The 25077-nt window shown below is 48.8% G+C and overlaps 1 protein-coding gene across 1 annotated transcript; it reads left to right on the forward strand.

Moving 5' to 3' along the window:
- Positions 1-1144: 1144 nt before the first annotated feature.
- UBE2F (ubiquitin conjugating enzyme E2 F (putative)) lies at positions 1145-24051 on the forward strand. Its single transcript, XM_060257255.1, has 9 exons — positions 1145-1276; positions 6729-6758; positions 7425-7490; positions 10637-10704; positions 13787-13857; positions 15331-15388; positions 17726-17758; positions 21427-21489; positions 23584-24051. Exons 1-9 carry the CDS (start codon positions 1159-1161, stop codon positions 23632-23634), a joined length of 558 nt encoding a protein of 185 aa, XP_060113238.1. The 5' UTR covers positions 1145-1158; the 3' UTR covers positions 23635-24051.
- The last annotated feature ends 1026 nt before the right edge of the window (positions 24052-25077 follow it).

The raw sequence follows: 25077 nt of genomic DNA on the forward strand, positions 1-25077 counted from the left end.
GCGTGCCTGGCTTAAGGCTGGGCGTTCTAGAGCAGGGGTGGCCAGGGTAGCTCTCCAGATGATTTTTGCCCACAACTCCCATCAGCCCCAGCCAGCATGGCCCGTGGCTGGGGCTGATGGGAATTGTAGGCAAAAAAACAACTGGAGAGCTACCCTTGGCCACCCCTGCTCTAGATGCATTGGTGTATACTTTTTAGAATTACCCACCTGCCTCCTGGGCATCTCAAGAGCCAAGTTGGTAATAATAATATGAAAATTACAAAGTAGTTAGGTAAAATGCTAACTCAAAATCAGGAATAAAATGCATTGTAACCATAGGAAAACCAATCTGAAGACATCTTCTTGCCTGCTAGCTGGATATTCCCTGCTTCAAGGCAACATACAGGCAGGAGAGGGTGCCCTTCAGGTGGGTGGGCCTCAGATAAGCAATGGCTTTCAAGGTGAGGAGCTAGGAACTCACTGGCAGCAGAAGACTAACCTGGGGGTTCTCTTGCAGACCTCTTCCATAGCCTGTTGCGTTGCAAAGATTGGACCACAAAACATGGTCCAACGTGGTGTCCTTTCGGCTGGCATTTTTCTTCTCTTCAGATACTGGAAATAATTTTTTTTCAGCAGCTGCTCATTTCTTTGTTATTGTGTTCATTGCTTGGTTATTTGCTATTTTTAGCTGCTATTTCTGTCTTTTTTTTAAGTTTGAGGAGAGAACTGCTGGTTTTTCCTGGAGCCACTCTAAGCTGTGGAGTTGAAGGATGTGATTTTGCTTAGGATGCATTGTTATGGTTGGAAATGATTACCTCACTAATGGGATGCAGCTTTCCATACAGGTCCCTCCCCAGGTTCCATCTCTGACAACTTAAATTTAGAGAGTTTTAGGTAGTAAGGCAAGAGAGTGTACAGATTTGAGCATGGTAGACTCAGTACCATCCTAAGCAGAGCTGTGCCCTTCTATGCTCGTGGTCATCAGTGGGTTTCAAATCCCTTGGTGTAAGAGAGCTTCATGGGAAACAGAATTTTTGTGTGCTGAGGGTGCTGTTGTACATTCAGTGGTAACTCATTTTATTTAATTAACCCTTATATTTGGAAGAAAAGATAAATACAAATGACTACAATCAGCAGTGTTTGTTTTGCCATTTGTGTTGCAGACTGCAGCTAGCAGTGATGCTAACTCTGGCAAGCAAACTCAAACGGGATGATGGTGTCCGGGGCCCCCGTGCATCCAGCTCAGCTTCTGATTCTACTCGCAGAGTGTCGGTGAGAGATAAACTGCTCATTAAAGGTAATTCTGTTTCGTATGAGAACTAACTCAACTAAAGTCCTTTTCAAGTTAACACAGAAATGGCAACACTCTTCTTCGAGGTGAGCAGGACAGCCTGTCCCCTCCTGCCCCTTCATAATCAGTCGTATTTATTTGTTTACATCAGTGATTCTCACTGAGACTCAAGTGGAATAGGCAGTATAATTCAGAGAGAAGCAGTCAGTATGTTGAGACATCTAGCAAACAACATAATAGGACTGGGAATATAGAAATATGAAACAAAGCAATCATATTAGGCTGAGTGAAACAGTGTAGAATATGGTATTACATAAATGGAGAACAATGCAGTGAGAGCAAGATAATGCTTGCAGCAAAAAAAATAGCACACAGCAGTATAGTCCTCAGTCACATTTGCTTTATTAAAGCACCTTTCTGAACCATTCCATTATAATATAGCTGTATTACTTTTGCTTTCTCAAACAGCTGGAGAGCTAATTTGGTGTAGTGGTTAAGTGAGCAGACTCTTATCTGGGAGAACAGGGTTTGATTCCCCATTCCTCCACCTGCACCTGCAGGGGTGAGCTTGGGTCAGTCACAAGTTCTCATAGTTCTGCTCAAGGGCAGCTTCTGGGAGAGCTTTCTCAGCTCCACCTACCTCGCGGGGTGTCTGTTGTGGGGAGGGGAAGGAAAAGGAGATTGTAAGCTGCTCTGAGGTGTGCTGGAATTCTGCAGCCTCCCCCAGCTCATGGCATAGTTGTTGTTTTTTTTTGGGGGGGGGGGCTTTCAGTGCTAAGCTCTAAGGCAGGTGTAGGCAATCGTCTCCCTTGCTCCAATACTCCTTCAGGGCAGCATGAACCATCTCCAGCTGGAGGTAGCTGGGCAATCCTTAAGTGTCACTGATCCAATCAGGCCGTTGATAAAGGCAGGCTAACATCCAATTCACTTAGGATGGGTCGTCAGGTGGTCACTTAAACCTGTCATTTACTCCTGGTTCTTTGTCCATATTCTAAGACTGCCCAACAGTTACTGCAGTTTGGAATGTCTGGCATCTTCCTGCCTTATTTTGACAGCAGTTCCCTTCAAGCTGCCCATCTTGAGTCTCTCCTGTGTCTGGCTATGGGGCCTTTTCCCATCCCAACTCAGTGGAAAGTGTTCCAGCTTCTTGCACTACCTGAACCCCGTTGCAGGTCCTTTGCAGGCTCCCTTGGGTGGTCTCCTGGACCTCTCCAGGCTTCAAAACCTGGATTTGAGCTTGTATGTCCCTTCCGAAAACTTCCCAGTTCCCTCCCTTTTCGCTTTTATAAAGGTCACCCTCTTGCTGGGGTGCTTGGGTGAGATTGCTGAGGGAATTAGTTCTCTGGTGCTCAGTGTAGGTTCCTTACAGTTTTACTTCTTTTAGTTTGTATGTTGTATTTGTTCTGAAAACTACTCACTCTCTTTCCTTGTAATTTTACTGGGTTCCCACTACAGAGATCCAACCTGGAATACAGAGGCTACAAAGGTCTTGTGTTATTCCATTCTGGAACCCTTTTAAAGCTCATTTCCCCTTCTTTGGGTCCAGTTTGGGTAATATTTTAGAATGTCTCTGTTTGCCTGATGTCCACCTCCTTACATTTTTAACCCATCTCATATCTTTGGCCCTTAATCCTGTTAAAGCATGTAGCTTGTTCCCTTGAAGTCGTGCCTTGTGGGCTGTGGGAATGAAGGTGGCAGTGCTTACAGTGAGCTGCTCTGAAGGCAATAGCTGAGATGCATCTCCCTAGAATAGCAGCATTAATCTGACAGTTCTGTCTTCGTCTAGGAAGGGCTAGAGCAGTTAGTATGTCTGGTAGTGCATTTTTGTGTGGATGTTTAAAACGGACTGCTAATGAATGGTCGCTTGGGCTGGGCCCCAGAGGAGCTGGGTGGAGCATTACAGGCTGTGGCTGAATGGCTGCAGCACAGCCAGCTGAAACGGAATCCATCAGAGACGAGGTTCTGTGCCTGGGCTGTGGGGGACCATTGGGGGGCTCCATTGGTGCAGAGCTTGGGAGTGTTCCTGGGGCCTCTCTGACCATGGAGGGCCAGGTTACCCCCATTGCCAGGTCTGCTTTTTTCATTTGAGGTGGATCAGGCAGTTTGTCCTGTATCTCCCCCTCCCCGCCCCCCCCAGGACCTGGCCACAGTGACCCACGTGACGGTCACTTCCAGGCTGGATTACTGTAACTCTCTGTATGTGGGGCTGCCCTTGGCTCTGATCTGGTGCAGAATGTGGCTGCATGGATGCTGACCTCGTTGCCTACGCGGCCACAGATCCATCCTGTGCTGTGTGAACTGCACCGGCCGCCTGTTGAGTACCAAGTCAAGCCCGGTTCAAGGACCTTGAAAGCCCAGCATACATTTGGGACCGCCTCTCCCCATATGTGCCCTCTTGGACCTTCAGATCAGCAACTCAACATCTCCTGGTGGTCTGGCTGCCTCGACTAGGGCCAGGACTTTGGCCTCTGCCTGGGTGGGGGGGGGGCGGTGTGTGGCAGTTCCTGCAAGACAGGGGGGCTCTTCCTCCAGGCCTTCAGCAGAGGCAGCAGATGCCGCTCCCCCTCCCCCACGGTGATTGGGATCTGACCGACGTCTGGACCTCATTGGGGGTGACTGTGGAAGCAGAGTTTTAAGATGGATTTTAGCTGTCTGTATTGAAATCTGAATATTGTTTTAATTGTAATTCTAATATTTTAATCTTTGCTGTAACTCGCTCTGAGCCCACTAGTGGGAAGGGTGGGATATAAATGGAAGGAAATAAATAAAATTACGTTGACAGTTTCCTGCAGTGAATGCTTGTTACCCCAGCCCCTGATTGCCCCCCCCACACACACCACTGCGCTGCTCATTCCCTGGGACTATGGGGTGGCAGCAGCAGCAGCAGCTCTGGTACCTTCAAGCTGAGAGAGGTGGCTAGGTGGCTAGCAGTGCAGCACTTGTGGTCTGGGGAACAAGGGAGTGCTGTACAAAGCGCAGAGAAGCAGTTTGTATACTTGTGAAAAAACTGCACCAAGATGATGGTATATGGGCAGAGTTCCCTTTAATAAGGAAGAGCAGCCTGCTAATAGTTGGGGTGGGAGAGGTCTGGTGAGCTACTTCCAATGAATGCCGTTCCATCAGGGCCACAAGAAGTATTTACTCTCAGGGGCATTCGACAGATTGCCCAAGGTGAAATGTGTCTGCCTTGGAGTTATTTTAGAAATACTTCATCATGTTTTCACATTTCTGACCTTTGCAGAATGAGATTGTGAATGTGGGACCTTTGCACTCATGGTGAATACAGCTGAAAATATTAGCCTGGAATAATAAACATGCCGCAGGGGCATTCATGCTCTAAAACCTGGTTTCTGGTTTTGGATTGGAGACAAATTATAGTTACTGGCAAGCCAGAGTTTATGCCATCAGGGATGGTAACTTTGGTTATCACAGCCCAGGAACTGAAGGAGAAAAGTGACATGTGTGAGACTGCGGGATGTTTTTGCCTGTCAAATTATGGTTTGACTATAAGGCCCCTTGAGTCTTGCTGAAGACTTGTTTTAAGATCTAACTTTTTTGCAAAGGGGTAGCATCATATTCAAGTTTCAGAGAATTCGAACTGTATTTATCTACTTCATTTGTAGCTGATCTTTTTTGCTGAGACAAAAGCAAAAACTCTAAGGCAGGGGTGTCATACATGCAGCCCGGGGGCCAAATTAGGCCCCTGGAGGGCTCCTCTCAGGCCCCCAAGCAACTGGCTGTAATCTGCTTCCTTCTCCCTCTCTTGCTTTGCCAGGCTTCCTCAATCGCACAGGAGCAACAGAGCAAAGCTCCTCCCTTGTGAAGGGAAGGAGAGCTAGCTTTGCCAGGCTCTCTCAATCGCATAGCAGAGCTACTGAGCCAAGCCCCTCTTCCTTCTGTTGACTGAGGCTCAGCTTGCCAGTGAAGTGAATTAGGCTGAATGTGTGTGTTTGTCTGTGCCCTTTATAGTTTGTAATCTCTTTGACCTGGCATTAAATTTTATGACAAACATGGCTTGGCCCAAAAGGTCAACATCTGGCTCTCGTAGCAAATGAGTTCGACACCCTTGCTCTAAGGCTAGCATACCACCATACAGAAAGGGAACTGCAAAGGTAGAAGACACTGCTGTAAGGGCAAGGAGATGCATAAAATAAAAGCAGTTGTTTACAGCTGTGTTGGTCTAGAAGTAAAATCCAAAAAACCAAGGACAGAATCCATGGGTTACCTTTCATTGGGACCAACCCAGTGGCAAAGAACAATGCTCAAGCCTTTGAGAACACCAGAAGTACTTGGCAGATGTTTTCCTGGAGGGGGGGGAAATGTCTCCTGGTATGTGTCGTTGGGTTGGTCCTCATAAAAGGCATTGCACACAGCTTGTTCTTGATACAGACTGCAGATCTGTTCCCTTCTAAAAGCCTTCTCCTGGGCCGTTCTCCTCCCTTTCCATCTTGCATATGCTGTGATGGGATGAATGGTGGCTGCTGCTCTAGATCTTCCTCTGTCAGGTTCAGTTCAAGTTTTCCACCAGAGCCATTCTGGTTGCTTCCCAGCCCTTTTCTTTCTGTTCCATCGTGAACCAAAGCACTAGAAGGTGTGGAAGGGGAAAGGCTTAGGGAGTGTCAAGAAACTGGCCTTTCTCTAACTGTTTCTTGGCTGTTCTAAACTTTGGTTCAGGCTTCAGGCCTAGTACAATTATAGAAGACTTCCCTGAGAAACTAATGTCATGGTGATTTGCAAGTTCAGAGGGAGATAAGAGGATGAGATGGATACAAGTGCAAGTTAGATCACAGTGGGTGGAGGGTTTGTTCATTTGGGTTTTTTCTTACTACAGGAAGCAAGGAAGTAGTTTTTCCCTACTACAGGAAGCAAGGAAAGCAAAATTTAACCTCCTGTCCAGTCCAGCAGGAAACTGGCCTCGGGCATATAGAGATGGTCTTCACTTAGGCCCCAAGGAGTGCTCTTCGGCAAACATAACCCAGAGGAGCTGCGTGAGGAGCGGGAGGGGGGGGGGGAGGAGGTGGTCTCGGGCACAGCTGGCAGAAGATGGGATGGAAGCTGCAACGGAGGAGGAGGTTGTGTACTGGTGGCAAGGGTTGTCAGGGTTTCTGGCATGATTTTGTCCCTTAAGCTTTGAAGAGAGTTGTCGCTTTTATAGAGTCTTTTGCGAATAGGTTGGTAAATTTAGTAGAGATTTTGCAAAGATGCAGAATATTTTTCATCGTCTGTCAAGGCCAGTCAGTGAGCAAGAGTATTGTGAAGTATTTTGAGGTAAAGAAGGAATAAATGGAGAGAACTATCCATCTCCTTCCAGTCAGTAATAAATTATAGGCTTTTGCATTGGCAACTATTTAGGAAGTTCCTCTGTAGGGGACATTCTGCTGCTATTTTGTCAGTGAGATGTATGCATGTTTATATGGAATATAAAGGAAATACTAATGTTCTCTTTATTTATTAACAGAAGTTGCAGAGCTTGAAGTAAATTTACCTTGTAAGTATAGTATTCAGCATGCTTTTGTGCCATAGGATGAAATCATGTTTTCCAGCTTTTTATCAAGCATTTTCATATAGCTGAGAAATGCTGTAGAGATTTATGCATAAAATCCATTTTTTTCCTTGAGAGGAAAAGCAAAATAAATCTCCATAGTCTCACCTGGCTTGAGGAAAAGTTGGACTCTTTAGCCCATTTTCAGACTTTGGACCATGTTAACATCATCTTTCTTTTGAAGAACTTATATTAGGATTGGCTTGCTTCTCTTTCATATGTGGAGTGGACAGAAGAATATGTTTCAGACATAATCCAACTAGGGTGAAATACTCTGAAATCCTGGTGATTTTTAATGGGAGAGATTTAATCTTCTGTTGAATTCTATTAAAATCAGTGTGGTCATGGGGATTCCCGCTGGTCATATCCAAAAATATGAAGTTTGCACTGGGCGTGTGTTGTGTCCTTTTTTCAGAGTTATATATCTCTGTGTGTGTAAACATCTAAGCTGTGTGTGTGATGTGAGTATTGTGGCGTGGGGGTTGTAAGGAATGGTGACCAATGAAACAGTCCCTTGGACTGAAAGTAGAATTGTGGCCCCTGAACACTGCAGGCTTCCTGGAGGCTTCAGGTTGGGGTCACATGTTTCCAGATGTTTGTGTTTGTTTCCAGGTACGTGTAAAGTGAGCTTTCCTGACCCAAATAAACTCCATCACTTTCATCTAACCGTGAGCCCAGGTAATCTTTTAAAAACATGTCTTGAAATTATCATGTGAACTGTATGTCATCCTGCGCTTAAAGTGCATAAACCCTGTTTTCAGAATTGATCTTCCACAGTAGTTATGAAACTTTAACTGAAGAATCATTTAAAGAGGAACGAAGGCCGGATGGGTGGAACAGGATACGATAGCTTTTTTTTGATAGCTAATGCAGCCGACTTGGCCTGTTGGAGCCAGCTGATCCAAAATCGAAGCTGCACCAAACCAACTGCTGAGACTTTTGTGCTCTGTAGGGGATGGTTTATCTTTGTGGGCTCTGAGGGAGAAAGGCGCTTTGTCAAGAGCTATGATTAGGTATGTTTTTCTTCCCAAAATGACTTTTGGGGTGTCAAGAGGTCTCCCTTTCTGTTACTTGTTAAGAGAGGAGGTTGAAACAGATCACTTAAAGGGCAGTTTGTTTACTTATTTCATTTCAAACATTTTTAGGCAGCCTTTCTATCCAAATAGGGTGCAAAGTTAGTGAACATCCCAAACATTTCAGCATCAGAACAGCATTTAAATAAAGTATATATGTGTATACGCATACATGTACCTCAACAGACAACTGCAGAAAACACTGCAAGGGCAGAGCGCGGAGGGGTTACACCACATCAAGCAAAAAAGTCTTCACTTGCAGGTAGAAGGCAGTGAGGAGTTCTGGGACCATCTGGCCCACTCCAGCCTGTGTTTTGGCCCAGCATTCTCTGCCAGCTGCAGCTTCCAGGCAGCCCCCCCCCCCATACAGCCCATTGCTGTAATCTAAGGAGAGACCAGCAGGGCAGGCAAAATCTTTCCCAGCCAGCCAGGAAGGGCTGCAGCTGGCACACACCACGCCCATCGGTTGATTCCAACAAAGGCCCGAATCCAGCAGTCCCCCCAAGCCAGGAACTTGCTCTTTTAGGGGGAATGCCACCCCACCCAGAACAGGAGATACCCCAGTTCCTGGACCAAACCTTCCCCCGCTGGCAGCACCTCCATTTGGAGGGGGTGACGTTTCAGTTTTAGACATCTCCCTTCCCAAAGCTGCCTCCAGGCACCTGGCCACAGTTCCTGCAGCCTCCCTGGGCCCTGCCGGCTGTGTGAGGTGGAGCCATCTGTCATTCACATAGAGGGTGGATCTCCAGAGGTCCTCCCCAGCAGCTTGACCTGGAAGTGGAAAGCGGGGGTGGATAAGGTGGAGCCGTAGGGCCAGGAGCAAGCAGCACCGCTGTCTGGAACTGCCTTTTGAGGCAGACCCAAAAGCACCACAGAACAGGGCCTCCCAGCCTTCTGGACCGCCCTGCAGGGAGAGTCCCGTAGGCAGTGGGACTGGGAGTCACCGAGAGGGAGAGGAGTCACACGGCCCCTGCCCATCCTCAGGACATTTTGATCATACTGCAAAGGGTTAAATATTTTGTTTAGACAAATTAGTCCAAATTTGTGTGACTTCAATGGGCTTTAAAGGACAGTTTTTTAAACCAAAGCTCTGTGGAAGCATACATTTATTTTACACCCAGAGAACATATAAAAATCAACTCATTCAAAGATAACCCTGCATGCTGTAGCCACTTAATCAACACTGGCTGCAAAGATCAGATTGTTATGGTAAAATGGAGGAGGCGAGAAAGATGCTGAAGTCACTTTGGGTCCCAGAAGGGAAAAAACAACAACGCAGGGTTTAAGTAAATTTTAAAACTCAACCAGCATGCAAGCGGTTAACTACAAGGGTTCAAAACATCTTGTTATTTCATTTATGTAAGATGATTTCATTAATTAACATTATTTCATTTATTTAGAAAATTTCAGTGCAGTGAACTCCATGTGTTAATTACAGGCTGTGATGTGCTTCAGAGGTGAAACTATTGGCTGCCACGGCACATGTGATCTGGGGGAGAGAGATGGCAAACCCAATGCTTCCTAATTAGGGAAAATGTAATCCAGGCTTCTCCCACTCCAGAGACTTGGAGCGGCTTGAAAATGAAATTCCGGAAATAAAATAGGCTTTCAGCCAAGACCTCCCATCCAGCAGAGCCCCCTGCATGCTTGAAGCAAGTGATGCCCAGGAGGCTCCTGCTGGCCCCGCCAGCTCTGCTCACACAAGACCACCGCGGGTCACAGCAGAGCATGGGGGTGGGGTGGGGGGTCACATCAGAGGTTCATGCCTCAGGCAGTGCCAGCAGGCTTATTCTGTTGGCTAAATGTTCCCAGTCCCTCCCCAGTGGAGGCAGGTGGCTGGATGCTCTATTCTAACTGAAGCACCTTCAAGGGCAGCACGCAATTCACAGTCATTTCAGGGTGAGGTTGCAGTCCCATGGATCAGAATGCAGTGTCCAAGAATAGCGTACAATTTTGGACCAGGTTCCATTGTTTTAGCTGCTTCCTTGTGAAGGCCAGATCCCAAAACACATCCAAGGTGAGCCAGCTCTGCCACTTCTTCCCTGGGCCACCAGTTGATCTGCATTTAGCTTCAGAAGGCCATCCCAGCATAGCCCTTTGGGTGCTGGAAGTGAGAGAACTTTAAAACTTCCGATAGGTTTGGCAAGGTTAGCGCTAAGTTTGCAGGCGTTTTTATTTTTTTACGGTACAGAAAAGCACAATTCTGCTCTTCTGTGTAGTAGAAAGAAGCCAGGTGTAGAACTCCACTAGAAACTGGCCCATTGCCTCCCGGGGACTGATGGACACCCAGGGAGTAGGATGAGGCTCCCCAGCCACCGTCCCCATGGGGCAGGCACTGTCCCAAGATGGAGCCAGCCCCTGGGCCCTCCATCCAGCAGGGCTCTTCCTGTGTGTTCTTGGAAGGCCTTGGCACCCGTGCTGGGAGCCTGTGCAAAAAAGTGGGGGTGGGCAGTAATATAAACCCTACCCGTACTTTTCAGCTTCTAACTGTTGTGCCTTAGGTCTCTCTTCCTGGTAGTTCACTGAAGTCAACACTCCCCACCCCCAAACACACACCCATGCCTCATCACACTTTATGTTCTTTTGAGAGGACCTGAATTTGGTTGTGTTGCCATCTCATCTGGTTTCTGTCTAAGCCTGGCTAGGTCCTAATGCTTTGCTTCTGCTGCCTGTGAAAAAGTTTCTGTTACCTTCCCAGTATACTTTAACATTATTGCAAATTTTGTTTAAGCACTTGTATTTTCTTAACAGATGAAGGTTATTATCAAAGTGGGAAATTTCAGTTTGAAATTGAGGTTCCAGATGCCTATAACATGGTGGTAAGTAAAACTGGCTCCTCTTTATCGAGGGTGAGTTTCCTTCTCTCCCGAGTTCCACAGCAATTGAGTTCTTGATGAGATTAATGATAATGTGATGCACGTTGACGTTCCTGACCATCATTTTGACTGTGGCTGGTGAAAGAAGACCATCCTTGGTTTTTATGTGGTGTTCGGGTACTTAAGGCAAAGTTCCCCGTCTCTAGGATGTCACCTTCCTGTTGCTGAGACAATGCAAGGATCTCTCCTCAGTTTCGCATCGCCCTGGCAGAGGCTCTGCTGTTTCCAAAGGGCAGCTAAGTACTTGTTTTTCTATATTGAAGTGTGAAAGCTATTTAGGGTGTCAGATCTGCTCCGTGTGGCAGGCAATTATAGTCAGTTGGGGAGGAGAGTAATAGGAGAACACGTCAAGTAGGACTGCTTCTGTTGCACATGCCTTCCTGGTTACGCAAGAAATGTGTGAAGGTCAGAGTCTTCAGCCCTTTCTAGTCTGTGTGGTTGTGTGTGTGTGCCACACTCCAGCAGCTTTGAGCTGACTGAAATATTGCTTTGTCTGGTTTGGACTATTGGAAGTTTTGCTTGGTAATGTCATCTCCTTTGAGGCTGGCTGTCTTTCAGTTTTTCATTTGTGAGAACAGAAGTAAAATTGTTAAAATTTGAATTAAACTTGGATTTGGTTTCATGTAAAACCTAAGCGTGGGTCCTTTTGATTGAAAGGTTTGTACTTCAGAGAGTTCACATTCGGTAGATGCAGCGGCTTTTATCATGCTGGCCGGTGCTTAGAGTGACGCCACGTGTGAGCAGAGCAGAGCCACAGGATCAACCCCCATCGTGTTCTGTAGCTCTTCTGGTGAGACAACAGGCTGACCTTGGCGTGTGGATCAGTACAAGAGCCAAGGCATTTGTGCAACAGCCTCTTTGGTTTCCTTCACGCTCTGGGTCCCTCTTGAGTCTTCTTGGCACTGAAATGGCAGCTGGTTTGCACAACAGATGTTGCCTGTTGTTGCCTTTTTAAGAATCATCCCTCAACACCTTGGAGATGTTATATGGAAGCAACATAAAAATATCCTGCCTAATATTTGATAATCCTGCTGGTGTGGGATCGTATACAGAGGGGGTAAAGAGTGTTCTGTTAGGATTTTTCTCATTTTCTGATGAAGACTGATTCCTCCCCCCCCCCCGCCCGCAGATGAAAAGCCTGTCATAATAAACCTCAGCGTTGGTAGAATGTGCTGTGACAAGCTGATGTTTCCTTGGCAGTTTACACCCCGAGTAATTTTGCTCTTTTGGTGTGTCTGACTGAGCAGTGGCGCCATTAGCACGCCTGTGCCCGTCTCCCCTCCTTCTGTTCTGCCTCGTGCAAAGCAGGGGGTGGGGGTGGGGGTGGGGGGGAGGCGCTTCAGCTCTTTCAAGGCCATCCCCAGCAGCTTGGCCAGGGCAAGTCAAAGAGCACTGGGATGTTCAGCGGCACCTTAAAAGCCCGTTTTTTCCAGCAGGAGGTTCACAAGCCTCAGAGGGCTGGGAAACCTTGTGGGGGGGAGGAGTCAAGACTTGGTGTGAGTCACACCATGAATCATTTATTTATTTCATTTGTGCCCCAGTCGAGTCCCAAAGCAGCAGCTCAGCTCCTGTGAGGGCGGTGAGGCTGAGAGGCTGGGCCAGGATCCCCCAATGTCTCGGGTGAGAATCTGAAGCTGGGTCTGACCCGCCCCACTGCCTTGCAGGAGTCCATCTCCGGGCACGGGGACAAGGGAGGGGGTGGGGGGGGAGCAGGAGCCCGGCACACACGGGGTGCCTGAGAGGTTCTGCTTCCGTTTCAAGTGCTGCAGGCAGTTGCATGTTTCTGAGATATCTTCAAAGGCAGTCGCCTCATCTGGGTCTCTTTAGAAGGCGTGTCCTTGGTGTTGAAAGCCCATGAGAGGTGCAGGGAGACTAGCAAGGTTGTATTCCCTCCCCCCCCCCTCGCCCAAAACACAGCGTAGGGTGACCGAGATTATTTGTTTCCCAAATTCAGATTCAAAAACAGCTTACAATGGTTTAATTGGTGGAAACTTGGTGTTGAATGACTAACACAAGATCAAGAACTTTGCCCGGGGTAGGGGGGATCATAGTTGAGGTTTTCCATCCAGCTGCTCAAGACATCCAGGGACAGCCAGCAGCCCCTGCCCTTCACAAGGTGGGTGGGGGGAGCAGTAGCAAGCCTGCTTCATCTGCCCCCCCCCAGGAGGTGGGCCCTTCCTGCCCTGCCTTTGCAGCTGGCTTTCTTGCTGACTTTCTGTCTCTCTCAATGGTGTAAAGGATGAAAAATGCTGAGTTCTCTGGAAAGAAAATATGCTTTTGAAAAAGCAGCAAGCTTGAAAATGCCTTGGGCCATTGGCTAAAAACACAGCCAGTCTTGCCAGCAGATGATGCTCCTGTGGATCGGGGCCTGCAGCCTTTGCCGCAGTGCCTGTCCTCAGACTCCCCAAACCCACCCTGCTCCTCTTCTTTGGTTGCTGCCCACGTGCTGAGAACCAGGTTTGCAGAGTTCAGGAAGCTTCACAATCACGTCTGCTGAGAAAAAAGATGGCTTTTCTCCCAAGGAAAGAGATGCCCTTAGGACTGCAGCCTTGTTCTTGATGGGCCTTCTCAGAGTTGACAAGATTGCTCTGCTTCAACAGGCCGTGCCATCCAGAAGCCAGGGCAGACGGAAATTGATTTTTCCGATAGGCAGTGCAGTTTTGTTGGGTTATATTTGCTGCAGCCCAGTTGCTCTGAATTGTTATTCTTTGAACTGTTTTATTTGACTCTTCCTTACTTGGCTTTGTGGTGGGCTGAAAAGGGGGCACCTGGGGCATAAATTCAGGCCTCCTGCAGCACCACAGATGTCGCTGGGCAGCACCTGCAATGGCTTTGGAGATGCAGAGCAGCTCTTCCAAGAGCCTGGTTGTCGCTGACTGAAGGGAGGGGACGGCTTCTGCCTTCTCAGCTCTGGAGAGACGGGTGCGCAGTGAGGGTCTTGGTAGAGTGGGGAGGTACACAGCGGTGGCTGGATGTGCCCATTGGAGCTGTGCAGTGTTGTAATCTCTGTCTTGTTTTCTGACAGCCTCCCAGAGTGAAATGCTTGACTAGAATCTGGCATCCAAACATCACTGAGACGGGGGAAATCTGCTTAAGGTAATGATGTTTAAAGCAGCACAGTTATAGTTAACAGCCAGGACATAAGATATTGTTTTATTGATTGATCAAAAGCAAGTAACTCAAGATGGTTAACAAAGGGAGCAGCAAGTTGCAAGCGTGTGAAATCAGTAAATCAGCAAGCTGCAAGTTCTGCCCAAACCATTGGAATAAAAGGCTTGTCTGTGCCTTCCTGGGTGCAGAAAGTGGAGGTGCCCACTGCTGCTGCCCATGGCCCATTGCCAGGTGGACAGTCCTGAAGGGGCAGCCCAGTCTGGCACCTCCAAGTAGACTCCCTGGGAGATGATAAGGTTCAGGAAGCATGAGGATCAGGGCCGTGGAAGGTTTTAAGCACGGCTGTTCTGAGTTCCCAGCAGCTGACAGAGGCCACATTTCCTACCAGCTGAAGTTTCCAAGACGTCTTGTCTTCAGAGGTGGCCCCATACGGAGCTTGTCAGTGGTCACAAGTGCTGTCAGGTGGCCGCTGACAGAGGGCAGCTCCTTGTGGCTTTTCAAGGCAAGAGACCTCAGAGGTGGTTGGCCATTGCCTGCCTCTGTGTCACAGCCCCAGACCTCAAGGGATGTCTCCTGCCCAAGTACTAGCCAGGGCTGACCCTGCTCAGCTTCCCAGGGCTGACAAGATGGGCCTAGCTGGGGCAGGGCTGAGCAGGTTACAGGGCTCTGATCCGAAGGCTGCAGTGCTGGGGCTGGTGGCTGGATCTGCCCTTTCCCTCCTCTTGTCTAAAGCGGGGAGGGAGGGAGAGCAGAGCTTGAGTGTGTGCGTGTGGGTCCTTCCACTCTGCACTCCTTTTGGGTGGGGTTGGCGGAAGGAGTCTCTGGCTGGCTTCTTTGCAGAGGGGCATTCCCTCTCCACTCATGGCAACAATTGCGCTAACTTGTGTGATTTTTTTTTTCAAAACATTTGTAATACTTGAGTTTGTATTAGATTTATAACATGGATTTTTAACAGTTATATTTTAAAAGACCAGTACTTCTGTGATTGCAAATGGAGGGAACCAGGGTATAATTTTGTACATATTTAAAAACTAAATCCAGTTTTATTTCCATTTAATAAAAAATGGATAGAGGGAACATATTTCTGTAGCAAGTTTTAAGGATGTTAGTTTCATTTCTTTATAAAATAATAACCTGGATTTGTACTTTTTTGCCAAATTCCAGGTCTAGGTACTCTGTTAGGTGGATAGCTGTGTTGATCCTGAAGCAACAAAATTTGAGTTCAGTGGCACCTTTAAGACAAACAAATACTTTAAATACACATTGTTGATTTTAAAGGTGCTACTGAACTCAATTCCCCCCCCCCCCAAAAAAACCCCATTTGTGTGAGAAATCCCTATTGCCCCAGTTTATGGGGCGTGGTCTCAGGATCTGCTGGGGTTCTCCAGGTCAGTCTGCTCTAAACAAAGAATTTATGCGTGGCAGTGGGTCTGATGTGTGTGTGCCTGTCTTTTCCAGTTTATTGAGAGAGCACTCGATTGATGGTACTGGCTGGGCTCCAACTAGAACTTTACAGGTAGTCTAATATAAAATGTTTATATAAAATAAATGTAAAATGTTTAGTATAGTTTTGATAAATTGAAAACTTTTGGAAATTGTATATTTCGGTTTAAATCCTTTGGGCATGGTCCAGCCCAAACTTTTTAAGCATTGCTGAATCATGCTGAGATGAGTGGAGATTGAAAATGATCGGGCTTGAATGACTGTTCTTTGGATCATGGCCGTTTATGTAAAAGTTCTAAATTATCTGTTACTGACATTTCAGAAATACAGAGGAATCCAATAGCTGTAAGTACAGCATTAAAACTGCAGATGATGTCTGTTTAAAGGTAAATTTCTTTATTTGCTGCACACTAATAAGCAGCAATACAGAAATTTACAGCAATAAGACTGAGCCCTGTTAGTCTGTCTGTAGCAGCAGGAAAGAGCAAGAATCATAGAATCATAGAGTTGGTGCCATTAAGGCCATAAGGGCAAGTTCTGTCAGAATATGGCCAGTTCAGAAATCTGCCTTCATAGAATCATAGAGTTGGAAGGGAGCTCCAGGGTCATCTGGTCCAACCCCCTGCACAATGCAGGAAATTCACAAACACCTACCCCTAAATTCACAGGATCCTCATTGCTGTCAGATGGCCATCTAGCCTCTGTTTAAAAACCTCCAAGGAAGGAGAGCCCACCACCTCCCAGTGGTGAGAGCCAGTTTGGTGTAGTGGTTAAATGTGCGGACTCTTATCTGGAAGAACCGGGTTTGATTCCCCATTCCTCCACTTGCACCTGCTGGAATGGCTTTGGGTCAGCCATAGCTCTTGTAGGAGTTGTCCTTGAAAGGGCAGCTTCTGGGAGAGCTCTATCAGCCCCACCCACCTCACAGGGTGCCTGTTGTCGGGGGAAAGGATATATGAGATTGTAAGTCGCTCTGAGTCTCTGATTCAGAGAGAAGGGCATGGTATAAATCTGCAGGCTTCTTCTTCTCATGAGGAAGCCTGTTCCACTGAGGAACTGCTCTAGCTCTCAGGAAGTTCTTCCTAATGTTGAGCCAAAAACTCTTTTGATTTAATTTCAACCCATTGGTTCTAGTCCTACCTTCTGGGGCCACAGAAAACAATTCCACCCCATCCTCTAGCTGACAGCCCTTCAAGTACTTGAAGATGGTAATCCTATCACCTCTCAGCCTCCTCCTCTCCAGGCTAAACATCCCCAGCTCCTTCAACCTTTCCTCATAGGACTGTCTCCAGACCCCTCGCCATCTTTGTCGCCCTCCTCTGGACCCGTTCCAGCTTGTCCATATCCTTCTTAAAATGTGGTGCCCAAAACTGAACACAATACTCCAGGTGAGGTCTTACCAGAGCAGAGTAAAGCGATACCATCACTTCACGTGATCTGGACACTAGACTTCTGTTAATGCAACTCAAAATTGCATTTGCCTTTTTAGCCACTGCATCACACTGTTGACTCACGTTCAGCGTATTATCCACTAAGACCTCTAGATCCTTTTCGCACATACTGCTGCTAAGACAAGTCTCCCGCAGGAGAGCTGGGAGAGGCGGCTGGTGGCCCCAGGAGAGCTGTGTGAGGTGGGGGGGAAGAGCCCATGTGAGATTCTTGGATTGCCTCCCCTGGGTGTCCCTCTACCAGGATGGCACTTGCGGGTCCATCTGCAGAGATCCGAAGAGAGGCAGGTGGTCTGCAGCAGGGCCTGCCCCAGTCTTCCACACCAGCGAGGGTGCCGTTTTCTTCCCTTATCCTGTGTCCTAGGGGCAAGTGGTCAGGCCTAGGTTGGCAGATGGATTGATGGCTGTGCTTGCAGTTGCTTGCGACTGGTTTCCTGGAATCCAGCTAGGCCCCGTGGCCTCAGAGGCAGCGCACTGATAGGGTGGTGAGCCTCAGCACAAGGCCCGAGGAGTCGGCTGATACCCCAGACCAGTAAAACTGGGGCTCTGCCAGCCTTCCACTTGCTTCCCATGGGCAAAAACTGACCCGCTGAACCAACGTGGCTCCCCTCCTTGTGGCCACAAGGGTTGTGCACTTCAAAGGGCCTTGCTGAGCTCCCTCCTGCCTTTCTCCCCACGGGGGGAGGTGTGGGGGGGCACAGCAGCTCACTTCCTTTTCCTCTCCTCCATTTTGCCTTCTCAACCCCCGCCCTTCCTGGTGAGGTAGGTGAGACTGACAGTGGAGGACTGGCCCAAGCGGGGGAGGGGGCAGAGTGGGGATTCCAGCCGGGGTCTCGGGGTCCTCGTCTCCCTCTCCAGCAATCTCTCCACTAATGTGTGATATTGACTGTTCAGGCCGTTCCCAGATGAAGGCCGAGGGCCTGGCCATCTAGTGGTCTGAATTCACTTGTTTTCTTTTTCAGGATGTCGTCTGGGGACTGAACTCCTTATTTACTGTAAGTGGCTGCCTCCATTCCTGGTGTGTCTGTTCGTCCTTTAATGTTTGCCTTTTGTGGAACGAGGCAGAATGCTGGGCTTCCACCCCCCACCAATCCCACAGAGCCGAGGGAAGGAAGCCTCTACCGTTGGGCCCAAGGAACGGCTTCCTAATTGGAGTGTGGTGCTGTTCTCTGGGAAGCGAAGCCAAGGCTCAGCCCTGCAAGCCCTGGGGCCTTCTCTCCTTGCTCCCTCTTCGCTCAGATGCCCCAGACCAGGTCTCCCGTGGTCAGCCCCTGCTGTGGTGGCCTTGGGGCTGAGCAGAGGCCGTCTCCTCCTGTCTTCCCATGCTGGGGGGGGGGGGGGGTGGCGTCAATCCAGTGATGGACTGTGGTCTTGGCAGCAGCCTAGAAACAGAGAGCCGTCTGTGCAAGATCTTGAGCATCTCCCAAATGGGAGCTCAGTGGTCCCAGAAGCAGCAGCAGCCCCATCCCAGCATTCAGCCTGGGGGGCGGGGGTGGCTGGTCATGGAGGGGCCGCTGTGGGGCCTGGATCGGAGAGGCTTTTGTGCCTCTCCAGCTGGTTCAGCACAGGAGGAGAAGTTGGGTTGCTGCTGCTGCTTAGGATCTGGGGTTTCATTTGGGATACAGGAGTCCAGGAAACCAGCGAAGGCCGTGGGTAAAAGTGCTCTTCCATTCCAGATCCTTTCCATTTTGTCATCTAGACTCCAGCAAGTGGGTGCTGCAAAACATGTGGGTGGGGCAGCCGAACAGGGCCAAGGGAGGGGTCTACTGTACAAAGGGGGTGGGGGGGCCATTTGGACACACCTGAGGCAGCTCGTTGGAATCTGGACGCGGCTGTGCGTTTCTTCATCTCACTGATTTCCACCCCACCCCCAGGCTGCTGAACTGAGTCACGGCCCTTTGAGGTGGCCTAGAGAAGAAGGTATTGGATTTATATCCACTCCAAAGAGTCTAAGAGCAGCTCATAATCTCCTTTACTTCCCCCCTCCCACAACAGACACCCTGTGAGGTGGGTGGGGCTGAGAGAGCTGTCCCAGAAGCTGCCATTTCAAGGACAACCTCTGCCAGAGCTATGGCTGACCCAAGGCCATTCCAGCAGGTGCAAGTGGAGGAGTGGGGAATCCAACCCGGTTCTCCCAGATAAGAGAGCTATGGCTGACCCAAGGCCATTCCAGCAGCTGCAAGTGGAGGAGTGGGGAATCAAACCCGGCTCTCCCAGATAAGAGAGCTCTGGCTGACCCAAGGCCATTGCAGCAGGTGCAAGTGGAGGAGTGGGGAATCAAACCCGGTTCTCCCAGATAAGAGAGCTCTGGCTGACCCAAGGCCATTCCTGCAGGTGCAAGCAGAGGAGTGGGGAATCAAACCCGGTCCACCCGGATAAGAGAGCTCTGGCTGACCCAAGGCCATTCCAGCAGGTGCAAATGGAGGTGTGGGGAATCAAACCCGGTTCTCCCAGATAAGAGAGCTCTGGCTGACCCAAGGCCATTCCAGCAGGTGCAAGTGGAGGAGTGGGGAATCAAACCCGGTTCTCCCAGATAAGAGAGCTCTGGCTGACCCAAGGCCATTCCAGCAGGTGCAAGTGGAGGAGTGGGGAATCAAACCCGGTCCACCCGGATAAGAGAGCTCTGGCTGACCCAAGGCCATTCCAGCAGGTGCAAATGGAGGTGTGGGGAATCAAACCCGGTTCTCCCAGATAAGAGAGCTCTGGCTGACCCAAGGCCATTCCAGCAGCTGCAAGTGGAGGAGTGGGGAATCAAACCCGGCTCTCCAAGAGAAGAGAGCTCTGGCTGACCCAAGGCCATTCCAGCAGGTGCAAGTGGAGGAGTGGGGAATCAAACCTGGTTCTCCCAGATAAGAGAGCTCTGGCTGACCCAAGGCCATTCCAGCAGGTGCAAGTGGAGGAGTGGGGAATCAAACCCGGTTCTCCCAGATAAGAGAGCTCTGGCTGACCCAAGGCCATTCCAGCAGGTGCAAGTGGAGGAGTGGGGAATCAAACCCGGTTCTCCCAGATAAGAGAGCTCTGGCTGACCCAAGGCCATTCCAGCAGGTGCAAATGGAGGTGTGGGGAATCAAACCCAGTTCTCCCAGATAAGAGAGCTCTGGCTGACCCAAGGCCATTCCAGCAGGTGCAAGTGGAGGAGTGGGGAATCAAACCCGGTTCTCCCAGATAAGAGAGCTCTGGCTGACCCAAGGCCATTCCAGCAGGTGCAAATGGAGGAGTGGGGAATCAAACCCGGTTCTCCCAGATAAGAGAGCTCTGGCTGACCCAAGGCCATTCCAGCAGCTGCAAGTGGAGGAGTGGGGAATCAAACCCGGCTCTCCAAGAGAAGAGAGCTCTGGCTGACCCAAGGCCATTCCAGCAGGTGCAAGTGGAGGAGTGGGGAATCAAACCCGGTTCTCCCAGATAAGAGAGCTCTGGCTGACCCAAGGCCATTCCAGCAGGTGCAAATGGAGGAGTGGGGAATCAAACCCGGTTCTCCCAGATAAGAGAGCTCTGGCTGACCCAAGGCCATTCCAGCAGCTGCAAGTGGAGGAGTGGGGAATCAAACCCGGCTCTCCAAGAGAAGAGAGCTCTGGCTGACCCAAGGCCATTCCAGCAGCTGCAAGTGGAGGAGCGGGGAATCAAACCCGGTTCTCCCAGATAAGAGAGCTCTGGCTGACCCAAGGCCATTCCAGCAGCTGCAAGTGGAGAAGTGGGGAATCAAACCTGGTTCTCCCAGATAAGAGAGCTCTGGCTGACCCAAGGCCTTTCCAGCAGGTGCAAGTGGAGGAGTGGGGAATCCAACCCTGTTCTCCCAGATAAGAGAGCTCTGGCTGACCCAAGGCCATTCCAGCAGGTGCAAGTGGAGGAGTGGGGAATCCAACCCTGTTCTCCCAGATAAGAGAGCTCTGGCTGACCCAAGGCCTTTCCAGCAGCTGCAAGTGGAGGAGCGGGGAATCAAACCCGGTTCTCCCAGATAAGAGAGCTCTGGCTGACCCAAGGCCATTCCAGCAGCTGCAAGTGGAGGAGCGGGGAATCAAACCCGGTTCTCCCAGATAAGAGAGCTCTGGCTGACCCAAGGCCATTCCAGCAGCTGCAAGTGGAGAAGTGGGGAATCAAACCTGGTTCTCCCAGATAAGAGAGCTCTGGCTGACCCAAGGCCTTTCCAGCAGGTGCAAGTGGAGGAGTGGGGAATCCAACCCTGTTCTCCCAGATAAGAGAGCTCTGGCTGACCCAAGGCCATTCCAGCAGCTGCAAGTGGAGGAGTGGGGAATCAAACCTGGTTCTCCCAGATAAGAGAGCTCTGGCTGACCCAAGGCCATTCCAGCAGCTGCAAGTGGAGTCCACACACTTAACCTCGACCCCAAACTGGCTGTCTAAGGAGCCCTTGGCTGAGGCTGCCCAGGTGCCTTTGCACTCCCTGCTGGGAGGGGGGGGGTACTGACGTGGACTTGCATGCAGGAGCCAAGTGGCTGAGGACGAAGCACCTGGTGGGACTTCTGGCCCTTTCTTCCACGCTGCAGACAGCTTTTGATGCGCCTTTCGTGTTGAGTGCAGCCATGTCCCCCCACCCCACCCCACCCCCAGGCTCACAAGGGCTATTGCCGTCCTCTTGAGATCAGGCCATTGGAGTTTCTAGCCTTGCGCTTTAGCTTCTCAACCTTTCCTTTGTTTTTTGTTTCAGGATCTCTTGAATTTTGATGATCCTTTGAACATTGAAGCGGCGGAACATCATTTGCGGGACAAGGTGAGCCCTGGGGCTTCCACACAAGGGGAGGGGGTGGGGGGCTCTGGATAGCCAGGCGCCCATGGAGGAGAAAGGGGCGGGTCAGTGAGAGAGCGATGGGATTGGACGGTGCAGCATTCAGGGCAGCTAGAGCTGCCTTGGAGTGTGGTGTTGTCACTGATGCCCTTTGCCTCCCTTCCCTTTGATCCTCACAACACTCAGCCTCCAGTGTGTGTCGGGTTAAATTTTATATTGCAAGGATATGCATTGCTATATTCCAGTGGTTAGTCCTGGACAATCACACAGCATTAATGTGCAGCTGATCTTCCAGCCCAAAGGAAGTCTTTGATCAGCAGCTGTGTGGATCATTTCCTGGGCTCAAGCCCCAGAGGAGAAGCCTCGACTGTCACATCCAGAGCCCTTCATGACCCTGCCCCCTGCCCTCCTCCACGACAGCATTGCTCATCTGCCCAGGCCTTCAGCAGGGGCAGCCCTGCAAACGGCCAAGTGGGCCAAGGCCTGGACTCCTGGGGCATCCTCTGGTGTGGCCCCGCCCTGCCGTATGGAAGGGAGGGCTTGCCTGGGACAGTGAGGAAGGCTCCCCCCCCCAGCCTGGCTTTCTGCCAAGGATGCAAAAGGGAATCATTGCAAAAGGGCCTTTGGCACAGGTGTCAGCAGGACCGCACTGCAATGAAATGGTCCTGGAAGTGCCCTTGGGAGAAGAGGGCGCCCAGGGCCTGTGGCCTTCACCCCACTAGCATCGTCAGTAGGCTCTGTGTAGCTTCCATGGCATTTCAAGGGCTGTGTTTAAATGCTTTTGTTTCAGCTCTGTGTTAGATTTCAGCTTATTTTCTGTAGTTGTTTCCCTGGCTGTCCCACCCAGTTGACGGCATGTGATTTACACCAAGCAAGCCACCTTGAGTCTCAGCACCTCAGGTCAGGCCACGGGGTCTGAATAATGGAGAACCACGCCCCTCCTTCCGTTGGCAGATAAATGGGGGGGGGGGGCAGGAGCTTTGCAGGATGCCTCTAATACACACTGAAGAGAGTGGGATTCGCAGCAGTGATGGAAAGTAGATAAGATTTTAGAACTCTTCTGGGGTTTTCAGTAACTTCACATTTTATTTGTTGACCTAGAGTTTATATAACTTCCATGTAATTGTGATAAGGGCTGAACTAGACAAGACAGGAAAGACCCTTCCTTGCTTTGTAAAACGCCCCCCATCAGCCTCAGGGAGGCGGGGCTGTTCCCCGGTCATGGGAGGGGGAGCACATTCCCAGGTGAAACCAGTTTCAGAGTTGGATTTTACTGGCTTTACGTTATCGTATTTCACTCAGACACATACAATAACATAACATGGTCAAATTCCAGTGCCTCAACAATGTATTGTAATAGGGTTTTCATAATAATTGCTTGAAAGGCATTAAATTTTAAAAAAATTGAGACCAGTGGCACCTTTAAGACCAGCTTTGGTCTTCAAGGTATTACCTACCTTTGTTTTATTGCTTCAGACCAGAAGTAGATGATGATACTGGATTTATAATCCACCTTATACTCTAAATCTCCTATATCTTCTCCCCCCACAACAGACACCCTGTGAGGTGGGTGGGGTGAGAGGACTCTCACAGCAGCTGCCCTTTCAAGGACAACTCTTGCAAGAGCTCTGGCTGATCCAAGGCCATTTCAGCAGCTGCAAGCAGAGTAGTGGGGAATCAAACCTGGTTCTCCCAGATAAGAGTCTGCGCACTTAACCACCACACCAAACTGGCACAGCTATCTGCCTGGATTAAAATTTGAGCAACTGATGTTGTTGTGTCTAAGTAAAATAAGTTTTCTATGAAGCAAGCTGCATTCTTTGATTTTACTGTTTTCATTTAGGAATACTATCCTTTCACTTTTGGATTGCCAATAGGCACTTCTGGAATGTTAAACATTCCTTTATTTCCCATTTCTTTTATAATATATGTACGAAGGAATTGAGTGGTAAGATTTTTTTATATGTAACATTTTGATTGAAACTAAAAAAGCAAACACTGCACTGACACTCTTGCAAATAGAATGTGGAACGTTGAGAAGTACAGAAATCTAAACTGCTTGTCCCCCCCCCCCTCTAGGAGGATTTCCGAAATAAAGTTGAAGATTACATTAATCACTATGCCAGATGATGAAGGGCGAGAGCCGCCCTCCGGGGGTGCAGATCCTATTGTCGACTGTCACTTGATTAAAAACAACTCAAAGCCTGGAATATGTCCTTGTCTTTGGCAGCAGCCCATGTTGTTCCAAGAAGAAAACAAGCTTCATAATAATCCATGTAAAGTGGACACTGCTGTGTGTGTCTCAGTACAGCAAGGAAATCGTATCTGTTGGTTGAAGAAACTTTTTTGCTTTACTCTTTAATGTCTTTTCTGAAAATGTGCTGTCTATTCAGAACTGAGATATGCTTCAGAAGTTGAAAGAAATCACTATTAAGGTTGTATTCATACTACTTAAAAACTTTTTCCTCATGACTAGTAGCAAGGAATGGTATGCTTACTGGAACTTGTAAAGGTTGGCAAATAAACATTGGCTTCGTTAAACATGAAGAGACAAACAATTGCCTTCATAGAACCGAAATGGTTGGGACACGACTTGCCCTGAAAAGCAGTCATTTCATAAGGCAAGTTATTCCTATTGCGGAAATTCTTATACTTAATTTAATTTTTGCAGGCGCTGCTCTCAGTTCATCTTCAGGCTGCAGTATTTTTATTTTGCATTCATTGTGCAAAAAGGTTAGTAAAACTGATGCCTGTGTACAAATGCAGCGTGCTGTTTTTGTAAAAATCCAATGTTTTACATGCTGTCACAATGAAAAGCAAAATATTTTCTTTTTTACATAATACCATTTTATATTTTACATCCTTTTAGGGAGATGTGATATGGAAGGTTGTAATAATTACTCAGTGTTCCAGAAGCTCCTCTATGAGCAAGTAACTTGCATTGAAGTTTCATCAGTTATGATACCAGAAGCAGAGCCTTTTCTGGCACTAAATTTATCTAAGTGGGAAAGGCTGAAAGGAGGAGTCCAGGGAACTCTTGAACTGAGGAGGAGGAGGAGGCATGTACCTCAGGAACTAATTAAAAACTAATTCCACGCAGAATGTATTCTGGCTACTTTTAGTACTTCCTGATGTATATCAATCAAAACTGATGCTCAATTGGCCTGGGACTTAAGGAAAAAATGAGAAAGCCATAGTTAAACATTGATTCTGGGATCATATAGTGAAATAAAGTGTGTTTGGTTTACAACAATAAATTGCCATCAAAGGCAGAAAGAAACATTTCTGTAGTTTCATGGGTATGTTATACATAACATTTACCCTACAAACCCTTTCCCCTGACTGAAATTTTTCCATCAGCAGCGTCCAACTTTCTCACCTTCCTTAAGAATCCAAAAAGCTCATTAGCTGCAGTCACAGGTGGGGAGGGGACGAGGGGTGTGCATTTGGATTAAGCCGACCCAAATACCAGAAGAATACGGATCTGATTCGGCTACTGATACAGCTGGCCCAAATAAAAGCTGGTATTATTCAGGGCAGTTATAACACCAAGTGCCCTTCTGTGGCGAGGCT

Source organism: Heteronotia binoei, chromosome 16 (assembly GCF_032191835.1).
Source record: "Heteronotia binoei isolate CCM8104 ecotype False Entrance Well chromosome 16, APGP_CSIRO_Hbin_v1, whole genome shotgun sequence".
Lineage (NCBI taxonomy): Eukaryota > Metazoa > Chordata > Lepidosauria > Squamata > Gekkonidae > Heteronotia > Heteronotia binoei.